This window comes from Mercenaria mercenaria, chromosome 1 (assembly GCF_021730395.1).
Source record: "Mercenaria mercenaria strain notata chromosome 1, MADL_Memer_1, whole genome shotgun sequence".
NCBI classification, from domain to species: domain Eukaryota; kingdom Metazoa; phylum Mollusca; class Bivalvia; order Venerida; family Veneridae; genus Mercenaria; species Mercenaria mercenaria.
The window spans coordinates 65,603,350-65,630,072 of NC_069361.1; the positions used below are offsets into that span (position 1 = coordinate 65,603,350).

The 26,723-nt window shown below is 33.6% G+C and overlaps 1 protein-coding gene across 5 annotated transcripts in view; it reads left to right on the plus strand.

Moving 5' to 3' along the window:
* Positions 1-7,162: 7,162 nt before the first annotated feature.
* Positions 7,163-26,723, plus strand: part of LOC123535449 (synaptotagmin-14-like) — an 84,281-nt gene continuing 64,720 nt past the window's right edge. The window contains exons 1-3 of one of the 5 annotated variants that reach the window (XM_053549772.1): positions 10,799-11,057; positions 18,903-19,372; positions 20,503-20,667. In XM_053549772.1, the coding sequence (XP_053405747.1) occupies positions 19,345-19,372; positions 20,503-20,667 (193 nt within the window). In that variant the 5' untranslated portion in view covers positions 10,799-11,057; positions 18,903-19,344. The other 4 variants (XM_053549759.1, XM_045318115.2, XM_053549773.1 and 1 more) reach the window with 4 other exon arrangements.

The following is a 26,723-nucleotide window of genomic DNA, read 5'->3' on the forward strand; positions in this document are numbered from 1 at the left end:
GGGCATGTTAGGTTCTTTCAGCGACAAAAATTGCAGAGTTATGGGACTTTGTTTCTTGTTAACATACTATGTACATACAGTCTTCATATGCAATCTTGTGCGTGCCTAATCTACCAAACCCTTGCACACAATTTAATGAAACTTCACACAAGTGATTAGTACCAACCCTAGTTGTGCATGGGGCATGTTACATTCTTTTAGATAAATATTCTGCATAGTTATGGGACTTTGTTTTTTGTTACTATACTGTATACATACAGTCTATATACATACAGTCCACATAATTATGCAGTCTTGTGTGTGTCAAATTGCAATGTACTGTGTCAGTGCATGCGGGGGGTACATTCATCACCTTTAGTGATAACTCTAGTTGATTCTGCCTTTGCAACCAGTGCAAATTATGATCAGCTACACATAATTATGTGCAGTCTGTTCATGATCTGCACTGTTGCCATTCAGTCTATATCTTTTTGGTAGGCACCCCTTTCAACAGTTAATGGTACTTTAAATTGAAAGATGGACAAGTTCATTATAGAAATTTAGCAATGTTTGGACATGTTAAGATGTACCCTAGCTGTTTCTTGAAATAGACTACCTAGTTAATCACTGGTACATGATTCATTTCCTTGAAACAAGTACAATATTTGGTGGAAGACACTGAAAAGCATCCCTGAAATATCAGGCACAAGCAAGAATTAATAGAAACCAAATCTTTGAAAATGCTATTATCCAACATGTTTCAGAACAGAACAGAACAGAATTTTTATTCACTTGAACTCAAAGTTCCTTGTGATAAACACATTTACAAGCATGAAAATACAAATGACATATGCATTTTTAACAGATTTAACATATATATAAATATATTTGTAAGATATCTCAGGATCTGGATGGACAGATTAACATTTAAATAACATACAAGTACAGATAAGCCGCCAATAGCGGGTCACTATCAACACTTTTAGCATGTGGTGAAGAATGTTTAGACTTTCATGATATCTAAACTTACTAACACTTAAAACTATTGCTCACATTCATTTAAATGTTTGATTTATTTGAATCTATCTTTTATGTCTGAAGTTATGATGAAATATTTAAACCTGTCCGATTCACCAATAGGGGTTCACCTAGTTACATATTTTCTATCCATTTAAAACAGTCTTTTTTTCTGACAAAACATGACTGTGGTATTGGAAATAAACATTTCAAGGCAGAATATAATGAGAATCAGTATGTTTACATTTCAAACGGGAGATACTAGGTAAAAGGAATATAGCGCTAGTTTTCACAGTTGTATTTCTAAGCATAATTAGCACCAACTATATCTAAAACAAAAATCAAAGTATTGATGCACAGAACCTTATTCATTTATCTAAATTTGCCAGTTCAATCATTATTACATCAAATCAACCATTGATTTGTATTTTTAAGCAGAATAAACAATCTTTTGATTATCCCTGATATGGGTGACCCTTTATTGGCTAAATGGCTGCCTCTGCTTGATGGCACTTTTTTTTCATCAAAGTCAATCTAAAATTCATAATCATATTATTCCTATGAAAGTGTGTGTTTCACTCTTCAAAATGGTACCAAATTTGTGTGGTTTTATCTAAGAAACTGTGAGGTATGCTCAAAAATATTCTACTTCGAAGAATTCAAGAGTGCTAAAATCTAAGTCAGGAAACTGGTTGCAAGAGTTATCTGTTCAGGGAACTCAAACTCATTAGATTAGATCAATCTTCTTTTGTGTAATAATTGCTAAGTGATAAGTTTATATTACTGGATACTTAAACATTGTATACTCTAATATGTATAAGAGAGATTCACATTTTATTTTCAAGTGACCCGCTATTGGCAGTGATTCTCTATTGGCGAGTTGACTGTACTATACGGTTAATTATAATATTCAGCTTATACTTGGTACCGTTGCACCTATACACCTCAAACCAACTACGCACGCTGAAAAATGCTGAAAGAACTCTTCACAACAAAAAAGGTGTATGTATAAGCAAAACTTACAATGTAGATGAGTAAGATAAGTCATGCAGCGCATAGAATTTCAACAAAACCATAGTACATAATATAGGCAAAATGTCCATGTTGTAACTACATGTGACCTCTATGCTTATATTTAAAAAATATATTGCATGTATCTCATGATTGACATTACCATGTCTGATCAATGTGTAATTAACTAAAATACGGACTTCTCTAATTCAACGCTATGTAAAATGGACACTTTACAATGTAGCATTACAATATCACACAATATTGAAAAACAATAGAAAGGACATTAATGCTTTGATAACAGCAATATAAAATGACTACTGTATATAGAACACAAATGTTTAACATCAGTTTGTATGTACATTAAGTTCCACATATATTACATTTACTGGACTAACTATTTCATGAGCTGGTATCTCAGTTCCAAAGCTTCATAAATAAATTTGCATAACATTTCAGTTTCATTTTTTTCTGCTTCTGTTTGGTAATTGTGTAAACTTAAACATACTGGGTCTATTTCTGTGATAGCTTTTAAAGGAGTTCATCACAATATTTTGTGCGCAGCTCAATCGCGCAGCAAGCGATAACCACTGTAAAGTTCAGGATTCGCCGCCGAAAGTGCATAATTGTCGGATATGCAGGTCACTTGCGCAAAAAATATCGTATGTACTGACAATATAGGTCGTGCATCCATATTTTACCTTTAAAAGTGATAGTGTTTTATTGGAGGAGAAGTCGTAGGAAATGCTCGAATCAAATACAATGTGGATAGCCAATTTGAAAGTGAACTATGTTGTCCAGTAATGATGCAGCCGACTCCCAAGTCAAATAAAATTCCAGAAAATCTTAACGTAGATCAATCTCCTTCAAGTTCAAATGTGACTTCCTAAAAATGTTGTTATACTTTTTGAGCCCCATCCCGCATTTCACGTAGCAAGACCAGAGTTATGGCCCTTGACAGTCAAATTGTACATAAAGGGTCTAAACATTTGTGTCGCATGTACCTCAAAAATATAAGAGTCATGAAACCACACAAGAATTAAATTCAGCATGTGAAGTTGTGCACCAGTGCTTTTATTCGAGGTTTCACTCAGTAAAAATAGATTTATGTCCCTTGACGTGGTCAAATATATATGTAAATGGCATGTGAAAGCTTGTGTAGCACGTATCTCAAAAAGTATTTGACCTAGAGGCATGCAACCTTAAAGGAGCATTATTCCACATGTGAGTAAGAAAACTGGTAAAGAAACCGATAATAACATTGTGCAATTTGTTTTGTAAGAAAAAAATGTTCATAATTTTTAGGTGGGTGGGGTAATGAAAAAATACTTTTGTGGGTGGAGTGAATATTTTTTAATTTTTCTTGAAAACAAGCACGGGTTGATATTATTTTTTTGGTTTAGATTTTTTTGCCTTAGTTCTAGCTTACATAATATGAAATTTGGTAAAATTCTGTCCGCTAGATTTTTCATATCATTAAGAAATACTTCGTGTTTTTCTCAGTTTCAGATACTTTCGACATTGGTCAAGAGAAATTTTTCTGAGTTAATATATCTCTATGTTGACATTTTATGCATAGTTATAGTGGTTTTATTAACTGTGATGCATAAACAGTAACATCAGAGTGAAACTTTGAATAAATAGTTGTTTGCAGTAGTTTTATTATGACATGTATGTATTGTTTCTTCAGACAAAAATACCGATTTGGTGTTCTTAATAAACTTTGAATATTGAAAAAAGAAGCACGGGTACCTATCATTTTTATTTTTTATTTTAACTTGTCATACATCAATCTATAAATATGCAAAGTTACAAAAAATTCTGTCCGCTAAAAATAATTGTGAAAAACATCTTTAATAATACAAACGTCTTAATCTTTCATAAGCTGGACACTTAAAAACAAAATGGAATTCATCTTCACCCTGTTGAGCTGTAGTTCATGAACTGATGAGCACGAACTGTTCATGAACATTCCTGAACCATTCGTGAACAATGCGATGAATGTTCCTCAAAAAGTTTGTGAACTGTTCACAAACCAGAAGTTCATGAATTGTTCATGAAACTATTCCTGAAAAAGTTCACCAACTGTCTGTGAACCTAAAGTTCAAGAATTATTCATGAACTGGTTCTTCAAAAATTTCACCTTTAGTGCATGATTTTAAGTTCACGAATAGTTCAGTAATCAAACAAGAGACTTCATTCAGAACTCCAGTGCAGTATTTGATTTTATTTTAATTATGCTGATGGTTCATGAACCTGAATACACTGTTCATGAACTTCAAATTAGTGAATTGATCAATCAAGTCTGAAATTCATAAAATCCATAAAACAAGATCCATTTACTTGTAAAAGCTTCTAGTATTTACAGCTGAAGGCTAATACCAGAGTTACTGATACATACATATGACTGGGAATGTTACTACATGTATTTTGTGTTTTATGTTGTCTGCAATTTGTACAAAATTTTGGTTAAACATTGGGGATAGCTAACAGAAGTTTCATCATTATTTGGCAATTTAGAAACTGTCACTGGAAAAGAATAATGGTGTACACTGATACTTGGTTGTTTTCATTTCATACCAGAAATCCTGGAAATATTCATGAACTTGTTTAAGAATGAATCAAGATTTTTTCATGAATGTCAATATACCTATAGAATTCAAGAAAAATTCTTGAAAAAAAATGATGAACATTTTATGAGCAGTTTAAGAATATTAAATTCTTAAAACATTCTTGATGTGTTCTTAAGAAAAAGTCATCTAAGATTCAATAAAAGTACTAAAAATTCAAAACCTTTTTCTAGTTCAGTACCAGTTCTCGAACCCAGTTAGAGCGGTTTCTGAACTGTTCACTCATTTAACATAAAACTTAGGTTTTCCTTTTACAATAAATGAATAAGTTCATGAACTGTTCATGAATGTTCATGAACATTAAATTTATGTCATATGATCAGTTTCCATTATTTTGTTGCATGCTGGGAAATTTTTTGCACATGTGATTCAGCAATTTTTAGAAGTTTGTGCAGCAAATGAGAAGGAAATATTTATCATACTACAGTAAGGAATGGTTTAAAAGGAACATGAGTATACTGAATATCGAATGAGTAATTATGGTGTTGTCATAAATTGTTCATTTTAAAAAATATAAATCCTTTTAAAATGTCACATGTTTTCACGACCCTGAAACAAAGCTAGTATCTAATCTGAATGTCAATCTTGAGATTAAAGTAAATTAGACCGTCTAGCAACTGAATTTCGGATAAAATTTCACTTCGGATTTTGTTGTTTTGTCAAAATCACTGTTTCTAATTCAGCTGGGTTCATCAACTTTCAATTTAGCTTGTTACTTTCAGTTCATGAACCCCTGGTTCATGAACTATATATGGTTCATCAACTTGATGAATAGTTGATGCCGCAAAAAGTCCCATTTGTAGTTGATGAACTGTTCATGAATAGTTCATGAATAGTTCAAGAATTATTCATGAACTGTTCATCAAGTTCGCGAATTTCTGGTTCATCAAATTCATGAACCTATCAATTCATGAACTTTGATGAACACATCCAGTTCATGAATTTGATGAACCAGTCTAGTTAATGAACTTGATGAACCACGCCAAGTTCATGAATTTTTGATGCCGTAAAAAGTCCCATTTGTAGTTCACTAACTTTCATGAACTATTCCTGAACTGTTCATGAACAAAGTTCTGGAATAGTTCAAGGATTATTCATGAACTGTTTATGAATTTCTCAACAGGGCAATATCGTTTGTATTACAAATTTCACAAAACCTTTGATAATACGATCTAATCTCTCGTTAAGACTATGTGCTGAGATTTGTAATTCTAAGTTTTCTCGAGACTATATTTTCTAAATAAGATTCCAAATAAAATTAACTTTAATGGATCTATATAATATAAGTACATTATTCGAATCTATACTGGCTCTTCATTCTTGTATTTTATAACTCGTCTTATAATCTCTGTTTAAAAACATTCAGAAACTGACCCTGTTTTACATTTGTAGGACATATTAAATCTCTCATCTAAAAGGCCATATTTTCCAAGTAAGTTTCGTACTTGTGTGAACCAGTTATTGCATCCCTAATACGGGCATCTGTCAAACCAGAATCGGCTATAGACTGGATAATAATATTTTTTGTATTCATTATTTTGAACCAATATTTAATGATGCGGAGCATAAATTTCACTTTACACACAAAAAAATTTAGATTTATTCAAAAGGTTTTTCAGTACTCCCTGGAATTAAGATGTCTTGTTTAAGGTGAAAATAAAAAGAAATGGATTGCTATTTTGTCAAATTGCTAAGGGTAGCAATGTTACAGGTTCAGCTTTGCTTTTCTAATTTTTATCATTTAGCTTGCTAAATTTCTAAAATGGACTAGTCCATCATTTGATTTGGACAGTACCACTTTTTATTCAAAGGGATGTTCACTGAAAGTTTATTGTCTGAATAGCGAACCCTGCAGACCATGATCAGCCTGCGCAGATGTGCAGGCTGATCTTTGGTCTGCACTGGTTGCAAAGGCAGACTCACTTGCCACCTGCAGGCTAAAGGTTAAAGTTCAGTAAAGTTCAGTAAGTCACAAAACTTGATACCATTCTTTTTTATAGTTATCTCAGTTCCAAGATTCAGTTTGCATAAAAATCTCCGGAATAAGCATATCAATAAGAAATTGTTCCTTTTTTTTTCTTAATTTTTTTTTCTCATTAAACTTTGTGTGCTGCTTACTCGAATCATCTGATTTGACTGAAAGTGCCTGTAAACTGATCAAGTTTCTTAGGTTAGTGACTTAGGTCCAGCTTGACTCTCTTGTTTTGTGCTGTCTATTTTAATTTTCATAGTTCAGTGAGATTTGCTTACTTAGAGCACACATTCTTGCATTAAGTAGAAATAAAATAGAACCAGCCACTGCATTATCATGCCCTGTAAACACTTTCGGCAATTGTTTCCCATATACCACTGCTATTGATTGTCCATTACTGTGCTAATGCAATCTCCTCCTCCTAGAAAACTGGAGAGAAATCGCTTGAAGAAAATCAATCGCCGAGCACATATTATAATGCCCAAATCAATATTAATTCTGAAGGTGAATTACTCTTCGTTGCTTCTATGAAATTGTCTATATTTCTGTTATTTTTGTGTTAAAAATGTTATATTTTCATGCTAAATTGCATTTATACTGGCTTAATATATTAAACAAATAAATCGGCTCTAAAGCTGTCAGATCGTACACAAGAATGGTTAAATCAGAGTTCTGACGATATGGCATTTTTCTCATGTAAGTATGCTATATTGTATAGACAGATTTTAGATTTATGTTGTTTCGACTGAATGGTTCTTTGTTGTTTTTCTTTCATCTTAAACAGAATCATAACTGATGTATGATTTTAATTGCCTGTCATTCATGCGATTGTCACAACGATGAAATCCAATATCGCGTAACAGAGTTTTTAATATTTAATAAGCAGTGGAATAACATGGTTCAGCTAATTACTACAAAATTCTGTAATCAAATAAATTTGAGAAATTTCTCTGATTATTACATTTGTCTTTAACATTTGATTCATTAATGTTTCACAGAGGCAGTCAGAGGCCATGAGGGTCGGTAACCTTTTTCTTGGTATTAGAGAGAAATTTTTTTTTAGTTTTGGTTACCTTTTATTGTTATTACGGTTATATAGAAATAACATTTTTGTCAATTCTGTCAATTTGGTATGCTGTTTCAGCCAAGACCTTTGGTATAATATATCTATCAGGGCATATGTATTGATATGGTGTATCTGCAAAACCCTACATACTGATATGACATTCTGTCAGAGCCTATGTATTGATATGGTATAACTGCCATTGCCTTTCTACTGGTATGATGTATCTATCAGGGCATATGTACAGATATGATGTATCTGCAAGGCCCTACATACTGATATGACATCCTGTCAGAGTCTACGTATTGATATGATATAACTGCCATGGCCTTTCTACTGGTATGATGCATCTATCAGGGCATATGTACAGATATGATGTATCTGCAAGGCCCTACATACTGATATGACATCCTGTCAGAGTCTGCGTATTGATATGATATAACTGCCATGGCCTTTCTACTGGTATGATGCATCTATCAGGGCATATGTACAGATATGATGTATCTGCAAGGCCCTACATACTGATATGACATTCTGTCAGAGCCTATGTATTGATATGATATAACTGCCATGGTTTTAAATTACTGGTATGATGTATCTATCAGGGCATATGTACAGATATGATGTATCTGCGAGGCCCTACATACTGATTTGACATTCTGTCAGAGCCTATGTATTGATATGATATAACTGCCATGGCCTTTCTACTGGTATGATGTATCTATCAGGGCATATGTACAGATATGGTGTATCTGCAAGGCCCTACATACTGATATGACATCCTGTCAGAGTCTATGTATTGATATGATATAACTGCCATGGCCTTTCTACTGGTATGATGTATCTATCAGGGCATATGTACAGATATGATGTATCTGCAAGGCCCTACATACTGATATGACATCCTGTCAGAGTCTATGTATAGTTATGATATAACTGCCATGGCCTTTCTACTGGTATGATGTATCTATCAGGGCATATGTACAGATATGATGTATCTGCTAAGGCTTATGGTATAATGTATTTGCCTGGGATAATGTATATGCCATTGGCTATGCATTAATATGATGTATCTGTCAGGGTCTATATTTCGATATGATCTACTAGAACCTACATATTGATTTGATGTTATCTGCCAGGGCCTGTGTATTGATATGATGTATCTACCAGTCTGTATATTGCTGTGATGTACTTACCACAACCTGTTTATCAATATGATTTATTGAAATTTCCAGTGCCTATGTATTGATATGATATATCTGTCAGTGCCTGTGTTTTGACATGATGTGTCTGCCAGGGACTATGTATTTATATGATGTAGTACCAATGCCTGTGTATTGATATGATGTATCAGTCAGTGCCTATGTATTGATATGATAAGCTGTAATTGCTTTGTAATGACATGTCTCTGTACTGATATGATGGATATGATGTATCTGCTGGTAATTATGTATTGATATGATGTAGCCGCCAAGATCTATGTATTGACACATTATTATCTTCCATGGTCTTTATATTAATATGATGGATATGATGTATCTGCCATTGATTATGTATTGATGTGATGGAAATGATGTATCTGCTGGTGATTTTATGGATATGATGTTCCTGCCAGTGACTATGTATTGACATGATGGATCTGATGTACCTGCCAGTGAGTCAAATTGATATGATGGATAGTGGGTATCTTCTGTTGATTATACATTATATAATGGATATAATGTATCTGCTGGTGATTGTTTACTGATTTGATTGATATGAAGTATCTGCCTGTGAGTATGTTTTTGATATGATGGATAGGATGTATCTGCTGGTGATTGTGTAGTGATATAATGTAGTTGCCAAGACCTACATGTATTGATATGATGTACCAGTGTCCTCTAGATTGGTATCTCTTTATTGGTCATCTTTAGATATATGGTATTTTTTAATTAAGCAACTGCTTTCAGTCGTTTATTATATTCAGTAACAAAGTATTAATTCATATAAAAACTCCCTTGTAGTCTTTAAAATATGAAGAAAAGTTGTCAACTATGTTAGTCAGCTGGAAAAGCTGTTTACTGCATAAGTCAAGCAGTTATTTGTGTGGAAAAGCTGTCTACTGCATTAGTTAAGTAGGAATTTATGTGGAAAAGCTGTCTACTGCATAAGTCAAACAGGAAGTTATTTTGAAAAGCTGTCTACTGCACTAGTTAAGTAGGAAATTATGTGGAAAAGCTGTCTACTGCACTAGTTAAGTAGGAAAATTATCTGGAAAAGCTATCTACTGTTATAGTCAAGCAGGGAATTATGTGGAAAAGCTTTATGCTGTATCAGGCAAGCAAGAAATTAATATGTGGAATTTAAAGCTGTCTGCTACATTAGTGATGATGTATTAAAATTTAACTCATCCATATTAATGTTTCATGAATAATGTATTGGATTGAAAATGATTTGTATGAATTGGATGCACATAATATGAAGAATTTCAGAATGTCTGTGGACACCAAATGACAAAACAGTTTGCCTTATTATAATCTATGCAGAGGGAGAACTCTGTACACAATGAAGTTATTTAAATTTCAAAAAAAAATCTCCATTGTTATAGCACACTAGTTTTTAACATTATTTGTGTTAATGACCTGTATCCCAGGATATTACACAGGTATACATCTAGAATGATAATTAGACATTTTATGTACATGACACAATAATAATAATATTAAAAGACGAATATTACTATATTGTTTAACTCTTTTTCTTGTTTAAACTATTTAAATTATAAATTATATTAGAGTAAATTTTATATTCATTTTTATTCATTTTACATTACATTTAAGCTAAGAAGAATATATAAATATAATATATATATAAAACTTACAACAAACATATAAAATTAGCAGGCACAAATTAAATAGCAACAGAATAGCAACATGTGGTAGAGTCTATTATTTATCTATGTGACAGCTCAGTGTGCATAACCTATACAAAGGAGTCTATATTTGGTTAAAAATTTAATTCAAAATGAAAATACTCTTTTCATGACTCTGTAACCCATTGTCTGGCTATTGTGAAACGTATTAAAGAAGCTTTTCAATGGTAAGTTAGGTATCTACCTATTGAAATGGTGTCCAATGGTACACTAATAATGCGTCATAATTCGTGGCTTGGAGGTGCTGGAGCAGTATATTTCACTTGATGCATTCTGCTAATTCTCGGATATAAAAATAGAAATTTGATCTGAATTATTAATAGCAGAATGTTTGAAAACAGAAGTCATGTTACTTATTGTGGATGTTTTATCATTAGTTGATTACATGAGGTTATTTACTGGAGACTTAAATTATGTGGAAATATGGTTGAAATTTGTGAAAATACGTACAGGTTTAAGTTTGTAACTTCTAAGGTTTCGCAGTATTATTTATGAAATAAGGAATATTAGATTTTGAATGTGGAATTGTTATAATTAAAGTTAAATTACAATGTGCTATTGATGAGAATGCTATTCTGAAATGTTACAGCAGTGAAAGGCTTGGAATTTTCAAATTTATTCGTTCTTAAGTATAAAGTGCTTGAAATTAAATATGCAAATTATGTGTCAATATTTAAAGTAGCATCACTTATTAATTAGAATTTTTAGAAAATATTCAATGAGAATGTGTCAAGAGTCAGTAGCAGCCATAATTATTATTTTATGAATATCTTAGGAAGCAGTGTGTTTAAAACATTTTATAATTGATAAATGTTAACCGTACTGGAAACATTGGTATTTAAATACTATCGAAATTAATTGTAATACTCAATTAAAGCTGGTTACATTAATAAGATATCCTACATTATACTATCAAATTATATTTTTGACTTCCGGCTTTGAATTCCGATAGAGATTCTTTATGATTTTAAATGTGCTCATTTGAGGGATATTAAAGGTCAATTATGCTTTATATTTTCATCTTAAAAGCAGATGATATAGCTTTCCAAATAGATGTTATGCATACTTACAAAGTTAGAAAAAAGTGCTACTATAAATAGTTCACATGAACTGTTATAGTTAGAGCCTTAAAGGGAGGTAATAAAAAACAATAGATTCAATAAAACATTCTAGTATGTTCAGCAATATTCAAACCTTTGACAAATGTTAAAGAAAGTAATTATCAGAAATAGGATTTAACAAGAAACTGATGTATTTTAAGTTTATAACGGAAAATGTGGCAGCCACATTTTAAATAAAGGCATTTTGAGCCTTTAAACTGCTAGAAGATTATAAATCTCAAGTGATAGAATGCCAATAATACAATTATCATTTAAAAATTATCAAATCTGTAACAAATCAGTTATGTAGCTGTAATGTTTTAATATGTACCCCAAATTTAAAAACAGAAACAAAGTTATTTTCTGTAAAAATATTCAAACCATGTTGCAGTGTGTCCATGCTTACTAATTTCCATGTTGCAGTGTGACCATGCTTACTAATTTCCATGTTGCAGTGTGACCATGCTTACTAATTTCCATGTTGCAGTGTGGCCATGCTTACTAATTTCCATGGTGCAGTGTGGCCATGCTTACTTATTTCCACGTTGCAGTGTGGCCATGCTTACTAATTTCCATGGTGCAGTGTGGCCATGCTTACTAATTTCCACGTTGCAGTGTGGCCATGCTTACTAATTTCCATGGTGCAGTGTGACCATGCTTACTAATTTCCATGTTGCAGTGTGGCCATGCTTACTAATTTCCATGGGGCAGTGTGTCCATGCTTACTAGTTTCTTTCGAGCAATGCGGCCATGTTTACTAGTCATGAGTAATGTGCATGTTTATTAGTCTCCGCAGTGCAGTGTGGCCAAGTTTACTAATGTGCATTGTGCAGTTTGGTTAAGCTTAACAATTTCCATGGGGCAATTTGGCGATGCTTACTAATTTCCATGGTACAGTGTGACCATACTTACTGATTTCCATGGGACAATTATGACCTGCTTACTTATTTCCATGAGGCAATGTGGCCATTATTTTACTAACTCCGATGGTGCATGTTTACTAATTAATCTCCATGTGCTTACTAATTTCCGTGGTGCTGAGTGACCAAATGCAATAATTTCCATGGGGCAGTGTGGTTATATTTACTAATTTCCATGGTGCAATGTGTCAATATAGGCACAATAGTCGATGAAAAACTGATTTCCTGTAAATTTTATTTGAAAGCAATGTTTGTTATATTTTATTGACATGCTTAATTGAAGTAGATTTTCGTAAATGTGTTTTAAACTTTTAATTATTATGCTAACCTATTCTACTGTTTGCCAGGTTAGGAAAATACATGAAACTTGCTATAGTGTCACATTTCAGATTTATTTTCGATTCAACTCTGGATAAGGTAAGATAATTAAAGTGTGATTTTCAGATTATTGATGGACAATTTGTCGCTTCACATATTTTTGTAGTGGCTATCATTATAAGGTTTCAATCAATGCAACAGCTTCTTTCTGTTTTTTTTTTAAATTAGCTGAGTAATTTAGTAATCGGAAAAATATCTGAATATCCATTTAAAACCAAAGTTACATGAGCACTGAGACACTTATTAATAAGTATCAGTCAGTTTGTCAAGTAGTCAGTCCGTTAGCGAGTCAAAGTCAGTCGGTCAGTCAGTCAGTCAATTAGTAAGAGTAAAAAAAAAATCAGTCAGGTAACAAGTCTGTGACAGTTGTTGGCATAAACACACAAAGTGGACTGCTAAATTGGCTTGTCACCTAATATGAGAATTTCCTGGATGATTAGTTCTAACATTATGGATGAATAGACATAAGTCTAAATGAATTAGGTCTGTTTTGCTGTCAGTGATAATTATCTGTCTCCAAAAATCCTGGCAGGAGATTGCGTCAATTAATTATATATGAAGGAAAGTTAGTAATCACAGCCAGGATTTTGCTGTGACAGATTTGCACAACTGGTAACAAGAATTCAAGTCATAAGCTAGAGGTTCCAGGTTCTATTCCTAGACCAGGAGAATGCTGCGATCTAGAGGTCCCAAACCCTTGGCCGAAAAAATGCTGCCAATCTAGTGGTGTTGGACCAGAAAAATACGCTGCTTGACCTAGAGGTATCATGTTCAGTCCTCTGTTAAGGCAAAAGCTTTCCTGGATATAGAGGCTCCAGATTCAATCCTCGGCTAAAACAAGCACTAGACTCGGGTAACTTCTCAGTCATACAAATACTCCCTCTAGTCTAGAAGTCCCAGGTTCAGTCCCTGGGTAAGGCAAACACTGTGATCTTAAAGTCCCATGTTCAGTGCTTGGCTGGGGAAAATACTCTCTCTAGATGTCCAGTTTTCAATTCTCAGGCAGAACAAAACAATTTCTGTGGTCTAGAAGGCCCAAGTTCCATCCTCGGTCAAGCCAAATGCTCTGTATGATCTAGAAAGCCTTGGTTCAATCAAGGAAATACTCTCTGTAATCTTAAAATCCCAGTTTCATTCCCCGGGTAAAGCAAACACTTCCTGTTATCTTGAAGCCCCAGCTGCAATTCGTTGGTAAGGCAATACTCTGATCTAGAAGTCCAAGGTTCAATCCTCTGTCATGGCAAACAGTTTGTCTGATCTAGATAAGGCCCAGGTTCAATCATTGGTTGTGACAAACACTCTCTGTGATCATGTTCTCTAACTTCTTGTCAGCCATTTCTGAAGTTACTGACAGCATCCACACAAATCCTCCACTTGTATGGAAGTTGTCCGGGGAAAGGTATGGTACATTTTAATCTTCCCAGTGGTGTATACCCTGGAGGTGTTGTACTGTACCAGATATCACTTGAACTTATATTTGGTAAATTGTGCAGCCAAATTAAAGCAAACATTTTCTGTAAGTACTGTAAACGACGGATACAGCTTTATTATATATTACCTATTATATATCTATAATAAGAATCTGAACTTCATTTTAGGTACAGAAAATATGGATTTTATTTTATACTTATCAGCTTGAAAATCATCCCTGGGAGTCTATAGACATTACTGTCTGGTTTACATGAAACAGACTTCTTTTCTTCAGTATCTCTCTCAGGAGACATTTATACTGAAAACTATAAATTTCAATTTGAAGACATGATTGTATCACTTCTGATAAAGGTTTCTTATTGTTTTGTTGAAGAGAATACACACAAACCACATTTACTATGAAGTTGAAAAGACTTTAAAGACCTGTGTATACCGTTGCCCAAAGGACCCTAAAAATTTGTCCAGACGGTAACATTTTTCTTCCACTTGAAACATTGACTTAAAACATTGATCAAGTCATTGAAATGTACCCCTAGTACGTGTTGCAGTTTTATATTGCGCAATAACAACTGCATAATTTATACATTTGGATGCAAAATGACATAAAATTGATCACACATGTCAGATGCTGATTTGCCCAACCTTAAAATTTTTAATATAGAAATAAATGTTTAATGTGCACACTTAATAAATATCTACATCCTTTACTTTGGAATTATCTTATTGAGTGTAACATTTTTGTTTGAAACCAATACCAGTACTTTCGATTCAAATATATACATGTGATGTCAGATTTTTGGAGGCTCTGTTGTCCGTAAGGAATTGACCTGGCATTCGTGAATATTCCATCAATTTTATCTGAACCTAAATAGCATTATGACTATTCCATATATTTTTAATTGACATGCGATGTCGCATGTGCATGTAGCTGTGCGGACAAAATGTTTAGCTGCCAATCTCGGGTTGTGGGTTCGAGTCCAATGTCTGACCATATCTTTTTTTCAAATTTTATCTGCAGGCAAATTGCCACACTTATCTGATCTAACTTTTCATGTTTTTTTTTGTGTGTATCTGTTATTGAAAGAAATACACTTGTATTCAAGTTAATCATTATTGAAAATAATCGAATAAAAGATCTTTAAAAGTAACTATCTTAGATAAAAAGACAAATCGCTTGTCACCAGAGTTTCCAGAAAAAAGATACTACAAAAGAAAATTAAAAAAATTCAGGATATGTATATGAGCCGTGCCATGAGAAAACCAACATAGTGGCTTTGCGACCAGCATGGATCCAGACCAGCCTGCGCATCCGCGCAGTCTGGTCAGGCTCCATGCTGTTGGCTTTTAAAGCCTATTGGAATTGGAGAAACTGTTAGTGAACAGCATGGATCCTGACCAGACTGCGCGGATGCGCAGGCTGGTCTGGATCCATGCTGGTCGCAAAGCCACTATGTTGGTTTTCTCATGGCACGGCTCATATAATGTAAAGCAACAAAAACAACAGTTACTGTAAATATTGGCAAAGATTAATGAGTACCAGGTCAGTTCTTACAGACAATAATCATTTAAAAATGAAAACAAATATTGAATATTGCATTCTTTCTATCTTGTTAACTGTAAAATATAATTAGACCATTATTATTGAAACTTCTTCATGTCAGAATGTTAGAAAACAATAGAAAATAAAATAAATGTCTGCCTAACCTACATTAAATCTTTAGTGAAGTAACCTTAAACACAGGCTATTTTTTTCGGCCTTATCACCAGGCAGGAGGAACAGGAAGTTTAATTTTGATCGGGGGGGGGGGGGAGGGAAATGTCTTTAAGGTAGTTCTGCATGTTTGATAAACCTGGTCATTTATCTGGATAATGTAGAATATTAAAAGCAAGCAAATGAACATCATTTTATGAATTAATGGTGACCTGTAAATAAATTATTTTAAAGGTAAAATATGATATTAAAACATTTGATGCATAAGATAATTCCAAATAATGTCTTAAAACAACAGCATGTCATGTGTGGATCTCTTTAATTCTGAGTAAATATCTAAAATACATGCACACGGACATGTACATTTTATTTCACCATGTTATAGAACGCATGTTTATTTACAATTGTTAGAAGTTTCATTAAAATCTACATTGTAGAAAATGTTATCAAAATCGTGATTTTCCCATAGACGCCCATGATGAAAACTTGTGTGAAGTCCAAATTTGTTAAATCAGTTAAGCAAAAAAAAGCAAGCCCACAACCCTATCTATTTTATTTGCCTAATTTTCTAAGTATATTATAAATCGGGGTTTAAGCAAATTCTACATTGTAGAAACATTTTTGATCCAAACATGCAGAACTACCTTAAACAAAGATATGTCCTGAAATTTTATTAGGCCGTAAAAGCACTGATCTCCAGATTTTAGCTGAGTGGACCATGGAGGCATATCAGGATGCAGTCTTGCTGTTGCTTAATTTAATACTAGTGTGAACTCGGATTCAGCCAACTGAACACTCAAGTTTTTAGACTGCATGGCCTTCAGGTTTTTGGTCTCTGCTTTTACCCCAAAGAAGTAGTATTATGTTTAGAAGATTTTCAACTATCCTTGAATAGTTTGGCATTTCTGGTGAGAAGTTCTGACAGTTACTGAAGCTCTGCTTACAGTACATCTCCAGCACATGCTAAGTCAATTTAAATAAATAATAAGGTATTGCTCTAGGGTCAAATAAATGTTCTAACTTTGTTAGTGTCCATATACCACATCTGTTGCCTCGGACACGTAGTTTTGTCACAGTTGTACATTTAGTTGTTGCATTTCAATATGTATATGGTATGTAGCATAATAAGTTCATATGTTCATGTGTTATAAATTTCACTATTCCGCTGACTGGCTGCATGTGAATGTTACGTGGCAAAATTAAAGTGTTTTATGAATGTATACATAACGTGTATATGATCGAGTATGGCAGAATGCTAATATCAAAATACATGTTTATAGTGAAATCCTACATGTAACAGACATATACAGTATTTTTTAAAAAACTTAATTTCTTTTTTAAGCTTTATTCATAAACTTCTGTTATCACTATTTTAGATCAAAAGCAAGAGTGGAAAATATTCTAGAAATAATGACTTAGTCGCATTTTTTATGGCAGTTTTACATGCCATTACAGACAAAGGCAAACATTAATGTAAGGCGATTTCTGTGAGAGGGGAAAAATTAACCGCCATCAAAGCACATAATGAAATGTGATTATTTCAGTTTGCCTCTCATGGGAATTAATCTGTAAAAAAACTGCTGACTGTAAATAACATTCTCATGCATAAAATAAACTTGGTATTTCACCAGTTATTCAGCTATTAGGGAACAGAAAATTCATGGCTATTTTAACAAAATACAAATTCTTGTATGGGAAATGGGTTTTGTTCATCCCCTGACCCCTGCCGCAACCCCCGCAGGCCCATAATCAGTGTTAATTAAAAAATTATTTACATCACTTCCAGAGCAAAATTGTTTTGAAAAAAAACAGTCGAACTTGTATATTATAAAGACTATGCATTAGGGAAGGTTAAAAAAGTTGCCTTTGTTTGGAAGGGGTTGTTATTCACAGGTCAAAGTACACTGCAAATGTTATAACGTAGGAAAAGAAATTTAAATGGTACTTAGAGCAAGATGGTCTCTGTTTACAGGTGATATTCAATACAGGTTTTAAAAACTTTATACCCTGCTAAATTTCTATACTGACCTTGTCCATCTTTCAACTTGGACAGTAACATTAACTGTTAAAAGGGGTATTACCAAAAAGATATTGACTGAATGGCGAACAGTGCAGATCTTGATCAGACTGCACAGATGTGCAAGCTGATCATGATCTACACTTGTCGCAAAAGCAGAATCGGTCATTTCCTGGATGATAAAGGTTAACTATTTACGGAGATACAGAATTCAGTTTGTTTCTAAAGCAATATTTTCCGCATTTTCAAAAGAAAATGTACAGGTATATGATAATACTGTTTAATATAATATACAAAACGTAATACCAGTAATACTTTCAGTGGTACTATGATTGTTCATAATGTGGCTGCCACCATATTTATTATGAACATAAAATATATTAATTTCTTGTTAAATCCTATTTGAACACATAGTTTTTAATTACCTCCCTTTACAGTTCTAGCTGTCTTAAGTTCATGTGCATTATTTTAGGTAGTGCTTTTTTAACTATGTAATTATTCATAACATCTATTTCGACAGCTGTTATCATCTGTTTTTGATAATATAATATTTAAAGCCTTATGGGACTTTAAATATATATAATTTCATTCCTTTATAGCCTGGAATATCATATTGCGGATGTAAGGCTTAGAAATTAATTTACAACTGAGTGGAATAGCATAAATGTGAATGGTAAAATAATAATATGAATGTAAGGGATGATAAATATTTTGTGATATTAAATTACATTTAATTGTGGTACTATTAAAATTTTATTTTAGTGGAATACATTATATTATGCATATGGGAAATATGTGTAATAAAAAAAAAAGAGATTGAAATTTTAGACAAAAAAATGTATGCATTTCGATGGTAGAACCAAATGTGGATTTACTGAACTTTGTGAATAAGACTGGTGGATGACTTATATGAAATTATGAATAGTTTTAGATTAAAAAAAAAATTCTGTGTCTGCATTAATTTTTTGTTAGCGAAAAAAAAAGCAGTTGACCTTACGATATATAATAAAGACCGAAGAAGGAAACATTATGGCATTTTACGGGAGACATAGATTTACATATTTCCATGAAAGAGACGTCTGTATTGTCTATTGATACTGCCGTAACGTGATATAAGTCAACAATGCGTTATTCAGAATTATCGAATATGGAAATTTGAATGCTTTTGTGGAATAAATGTTCAGCTATTGTTTAACTTTCTGCTATGGTGTTTCATAAAGTCATTGTATCAGGTAAAGTATTTTCATCATTTTTAAATACATGTTACCGTATTGTCACTAATATGTGCACTTGTTGGATTACTTTATATTACACTTGTAGGACCTCATTTGTCTGTTTCACGAAGCATTTGATACCTAGGACAAAGTAATAAATTAGATCTTTCACAAAAATCATTTTTATGCCACCAAATGTGGGCATATTAACATCGTACTGTCCGCCCACCCCTCACTCTGTAGACACAATCTTGTACGCACCCACTCTCCTCATCCTCTCGACACAGTATAATGAAACTTCAAACAAGTGACCAAGAACAACATTAGTTGTGCATAGTGCATGTTAGGTTCTTTCAGGAAAAAATTCACAGAGTTACTGGGATTTGTTTTTTGTTACTATACTATACACATAAACACAATTTTGTGCACACCAACTGGCCTCATCCCCTTCACACAGTTCAATGAAACTTCACACAAGTGATCAGTAACTACAGTAGTTGTGCATGGTTATGTAAGGTTCTTTCAAAAAAAAATGCAGAGTTATGGGACTTTAATTTTTGTTACTTTATATATAGAGTCTTGTGCGTGCCTAATCTCCTGAACCCATGCACACAATTTAATGAAACTTAACACAGGAGTAACCCTAGTTGTGCATGGTGCTTGTTAGGTTCTTTCAGAAAAAAATTCTGCACAGTTATGGGAATTTGTTTTTTTGTTACTATACTATATACATATAGTCCATATACATACAGTCAACATAATCATGTAATCTTGTTTGCGTCAGATTGCAATGTAGTCTATGTCAGTGCATGCAGGGGGTAACACTCATCACCTTTAGTGATAGCTCTAGTTTATTTTGGATTTACCCCTCTTTCCCCTCCACTTGCAATTTTACTCTCACCCCAAACCCAAGGTAGCCTTGCATTGTCAGCAAAAAACGTAAATATATAACCTGATACAGTGACACAGGTCTATTTTCTTTTTCTCATAAATTGTAAATGTGATTGTTATAGTGTAATGATTAGCGTTACAGTATGTAATAATCAGTCCAAACATTTACAATCTTGTTGCCTTGCCAAAGATCAATAAAAAAAAGTATAATATGTATTATCCCTACATGCAGTGAATGTTAGCTTTATTTATTTCAGTGCCGCCAGAAGCGGTTGCATTCCTCGGTGCTGTTGCGGTATTTCTCGTTCTCCTGATCATCTTCTTCCTGTATCTGAACAAAGTGCTTTGCTTCTCTTCTTGCGGAGGATTTCCGTGTCTTGACAATAAGCCAAAGAAGAAGGAATCCAGGTCAAAAGGGTTGGGTAAGTTTTCTACTTATTAGTTTAAATGCCTGACCAAGGCCAAGACAATCTGACTGAAGTACTTGATCTTCTAAACGAAGATCTGAGAACGACCCATTCACATTCGTCTTCTGTATATTTTGGATTTCCAGTATTGCTATTTTTATTTTATCCAATCAGACGACTTGTTCGAATGTCAAAGAGTAAGAAAAATGTGCAGTCATTCCAGGGTTCGAACCCGGGACCCCTCGCTGACAAAGCAAGTGGCCTACCGACTGAGCTAACCAGCTATCTGATAAATTACGACATAAGAATTATAAATATCAAAAGTCAAGGCTACAGGTAGATTTGCAAGATGTTGTAAGTTAGGCATTGATTGGCTAGCGGAAGGGTCGTCAGAACGAGGCAATGAATAGGTCGTTCTCAGATCCTATGCGTAGCGTAATAGGATATGTACTTTAGTCAGATTGAGGCCAAGATGAACTATTTGTGATCAGTCTTTAATCGTTGTATGTCATTGTTCATAAGAAACTGTGGTATGTCAACACTGACTCCAAAATTTTTTAATTTTTTTTTTTAAGAATTGGACTAATTTTACTCAAAACTTCATAAACATGATTCTGATCAGTCTTGCTTTTAAACTGATTAAAATTGTGGTGCATGAATTTTTGTTATTTTGGTCTGATATGGACATTTTAAGAGAACTTGATATATGAATTTTTAAGATGAATTGATAGAGATTTTAATTTGCTCATTTGGAAATTTAATTTCATGGATTGAAGCATTAATGAAATACATAAAAATAGTTCCCCAGTAATATTAATAGTTTCTCATTTGGATACCAGAAAAGAGTTTTGGAGTCAATTTAAAATGACTTCTTAGCCAAGTGGTTATGGTGGCTAAGCTTCATGTCACTTTCTGCTAACTGCTGTAGGTTTGAAATCCATATAGGTTAGAGTTCCCTGTGTGCTTGAAATAATTTCAGCATTTTTGTCCCAGTAATTTCGGAATATGACCCATCAGCCTTTTCTTTGTTTGGGAATTTTGGTGATATTTTGGTCATAATTGGAAACAAATGTAAATCTTCGATCATCCTTAGATATTAAAAACAACTTTCAGCATAGTATTATCCAACTGATACCTGTTGCTTTACAATGGTTTGCATTTTTTGGCTTGACCATACAAAGTATACAGAGAGCTATTCTATTCACCCCCATGCCGGCGTCTGCCTTCACACCTGCAGTTTCATTAAAGCTTTGATGCACTTTCCATCACCCACCTCACATGACTAGTTTCATTACTCTGGCACCAATTTTTGATGAATTATGCCCCCTATTCAGAATTCAGATTAAAGTTTTGGTGTATTTTCTCTCTATCTGTGTTACTACTAAATGGATTCGATAGTGTTCTACATCATTTCGACACAAGGGCTTCAAGTCTCTTTCCAGTATTTCAGGAATTAAGCCCCTTTAAATTAATTTTATTTATAATTTCAGATAAACATTTTGATGCCTTTTCACTCTATTTCTGTTATTTCTAAACGGACTTGATTCAAAAATTAAAATACTTGTCATATATTATTATTGACATCAAGTGACACAAAGTACATAACTCCAGCTGAAATATTTCATGAATTTTGCCCCCTTTTTACTTTCAATTGCAAATTAATTTTCATGCACTTTTACTCTATCTTGTTATTAATTCACATCATATATAATGCAAGGTGCATTACTCTCAGACTGGCAGAAATATTCCATGAATTATGTCCCTTTTATACCTAGAAATTCTAGTTAATGATTTGATTCACTTTTACTCTGTCTCGATTATGACAATATGGATTTGACTCCCAGCTACAACTGTTGTCTCATCGAGGGGTATTAATCACTGCAGTGACATCTCCAGTTTTCTCCCAGGTTTGCCCTATTTCACTGTCAAGCATCAAAATAGCCAAGTGTGCTGTCTCTTCTGACAATTCTTTGTACTGAAGGATCATTTTTAGCTCGACTATTCGAAGAATAGTCTAGCTATTCTACTCACCCTGGCGTCGGCGTCGGCGTCGGCGTCGGCGTCACACCTTGGTTAAGTTTTTGCATGCAAGTACATACAGCTATCATTTAAAGGCATATAGCTTTGAAACTTATTTATTCTTTTTCTAGGTCAATTACCAACCTCACTGGGTCAAGTTCCATAACTCTAACATGTATTTTGAGCAAATTATGCCCCCTTTTGGACTTAGAAAATTCTGGTTAAAGTTTTACATGCAAGTTACTATCTCCAAAACTAATGCAGATATTGAATTGAAACTTCACATGTGTCTTTGGGGTTATAAAACTAGTTGATAGCACCAAGTCCCATAACTCTGACCTTCATTTTGGCCAAATTATGCCCCCTTTTGTACTTAGAAAATTTTGGTTAAAGTTTTGCGTGCAAGTACATACAGCTATTACTAAAAGGCATATAGATTTGAAACTTATTTTTTCTTTTTCTAGATCAATTACCTACCTCACTGGGTCAAGTCCCATAACTCTGACATGTATTTTGGCCAAATTATGCCCCCTTTTGGACTTAGAAAATTCTGGTTAAAGTTTTGCGTGCAAGTACATACAGCTATTACTAAAAGGCATATTGATTTGAAACTTATTTTTTCTTTTTCTAGATCAATTACCTACCTCACTGGGCCAAGTCCCATAACTCTGACATGTATTTTGAGCAAATTATGCCCCCTTTTGGACTTAGAAAATCCTGGTTAAAGTTTTACATGCAAGTTACTATCTCCAAAACTAATGCAGATATGGAATTGAAACTTCACATGTTTCTTCGGGGTTATTAAACTAGTTGATAGCATCAAGTCCCATAACTGATATGCATTTTGGTCAAATTATGTCCCGTTTCGAACTTAAAACTCTTTTGATATTTAACATTTTGGGTAATAATTTCCTGCTTCTGTGACAATATTTCGAATAGTCGAGCTTGGCTGTCTTACGGACAGCTCTTGTTTGACCACACAGTTCTTTTTTATAGCATTCAAATGAGAATATTTTGTCTCATATTGGAGAAAAAAAACAAAACTTTTTCAGTTTGGAATCCGAAAATCATCCGAAAAGAACCTGAATGTGCAGTGGGGCATTTATGGTCTCCTTCAACATTAAACCATATAAACTCTTCACTTTAGAAAAACACAGCCGGTCATGCCTCATGTTGTATTCCATGGGCTTTTGACATTTATGATGTAAGTTAATTACGCGAAGTCGTTTAGCGGCAGTTTTAGCTGCTAGATTATATTACGTCTCGCATTTACTTTTCCTTCCTTCATTAAAAATTTAAGATTTTGTCACATTTCTTCTACGTGCCTGTCATTTCCCACAAGCCTTTGCTTTGTTCATGGAACACTTATGCATAATATTGTCTAAGATTCACCGCAGGCCTGAAGCAGACATGAAGTGTAGCCGTGAATAAACAACTGCAATTTTTAAAGTGTGGGTTTGGGATTGGTGTAGGAAATGGGGGTGGGGTTTGAAGAGCAACGTGTTAATAGTGTAAGTAAAGCTTTTAATCATATTTCGAATGAATTAATTCTAACAAGTGCTACTAAAGTAATGCTTAAATTCAAAATAATGGGCTTATGTGACATTTTTTTGTGTGTTCATTTATATGTGGCAATACAGTACATTTATACCTATAGGGTCAGAATTGCTTCACTTTGAACGTACACTATTAACCCTTAGCCTGCTGCAGGCGAATTTAACAGCCTTTGCAAACAGCTTGGAACCAGATCAGACGCCGATTAAATCGGCGTCTGATCAGGTTCCAAGCTGTTTGCTACTCTGACAATATTTCTTCCAATTTTGGAGCAAATTGAATGAACTTTACAATTTTAGCAGACGACATTTCCAGCAGACGACAATTTATCTAGCATGCTAAAGGTTAAATATACATTAAATCTTAGACTCTAACCTTTAATCAGTATATTTTACACTCATTACATGCATGTATCCAATAAGGGTGATTTGATGTTGGCTTTACCTATGGACTTGATGATTTTGTTTGTGTGAGCCGTTAGAAATGCTCCAGCTGAAGGGTTCTAACCTGGTGCCCATTAAATGTGCCAAGTAATTTAAACCAACATCCTCTTTGAAATAAGTGACTAGAATGATGCTTGATTTAAACTGATTGTACATCACCACATAGATTTACACAATAAAGTCAAGAATTCACCTTACAAAACCTTGCCGTGTAATAATATGTTAGTGTAACTGTTCAAAAAATGTACTACCGTTTGCTAAATTTCATTGAAATCTTTCATTTTAGTCAGAATTACATGTATGTTCGAACTTGGAATAAAGCCTATTTATAAGTAGTCTATTTTTTTCATTACCATAAAAGGGGCCTCAGTGGCTTTGGTGACTTAGAATCGCTTGCCCCTCACTGATGCGGGTTACTGGTTTTACACAGGTGCCCGATCATTTTGAAATGGGGCACCTGGTGGAAAGCTGGACGTTAAACACAACAAAAACACATAAAAAAAGAAGAGAGTGTATTCAGCTATTCACTTTTAGCATGCTGTCTTCAAAGTTCTCTCCCATGCTTATGAGCATGGCTACTCTGTCACATGCAGATATCCATCTGTTTTTAATCATTATAACAACTTTGTATAATTGCATTGATTTTTTCTCGCCTCCTCAGGCAATTGTTACACCATTTATTGTGACAACAATGACTGGGATGCTTATCGAGTGAAAATTTGAGAAATATTGCAATTCCGAATATTGACGGATGTCTGACATGCTTCCATGTTCTGCAGGTATTTTGTTTATATGTGTTGGATTCTCTAGAAAATATGAAGTTTAGATTTCAGGGGACAGGGATGGTATGCCGATTTAGATTAAGCTAGTATCAAGATTGAGTATTTAAATGAATTTAATTGGGGATGATACAAAGAGGTGAGTCATAATATTGCAGTTGATTAGTTATTCATGAACATTTTTCCAATATAGAACTATTAGTGAGTTGCTTGTGAAACATGGCATCCCATTCATGTCTTTGTGACCTAATAATTGGTATTAATAACAAAATCTTTTACATTTTAAGGGGTTTTGCACTTTTATAGGCATTATACAAATTACAAGTACTGTGAAATCATCAATATTGGCGGGGGGCACTAATTGTCATAGTTCAAAAAAACAAAAACAAAAAAAAATCAACACTGTATTAATTAACCCTTATCATGCTGGACACGATTAAGGTATTGGACCCCTCATAGTAATGTTTAATAAATGGCATTTGCTTGGTATATTCTTAAAGTTGACCATGTTTCACACTGTGTTGCAAATTTTAAACAACTTTTACCGTGCCGTTTTTTGTAAATTTTCTATAATTTATGGTATTTCCTCTCGCTCAAGAAGAGACAAAATTCAATGTGTTGGCCACTATCTAAAACGTTTACAGAGAATTCATTACAGCATTAATTTTGATAAAAGAAACATCAAAGTATTGTTAAACAATCATAAAACACAAAATAAAACTGTAAAAATCATTTTTTTCTAGGGTGCCTCAAGTAAACAGATTTAACGAGACAGAATTCTAACTCCAACATTGAAAAAATAAGGTCGAATCCTGTGGGTCTGTTTTGAATTTTGCCCACTTCATTCAAAAATAACCTTGGGGCAATAGTAAAACCTACCTGCATTTCTTCCACAATATGTAATCTAAAGAATGAAGGCAAAATAGAGAACTTTTACCGCACGTAACTCAGTATTTTTAAAAATGTCTTACTCTACCCCTCCTGATTCAGAGGTAAATTGACATTGAACAGCAAAAAATCGCTTATAAAATGAAAATTTTCCAATTTTGTACAATACATCAATAAGTAGTCTTGAAAGAAGTAAAAACTTACTAGAAAAAAAGGAAAACATGGAGAAAAAAAATTTGGTCCCAGTGAGGTTTGAACCTATGCCCCCCTGAAAATTGCAGTCAAAGTAGGTTTATGGTAGGAATTGAATACTCTTCAAAAAGGAGATACTCTATTACGGGTCCAATACCTTAATTCTACCTTTGCGACCAGTGCAGATCAAGATCAG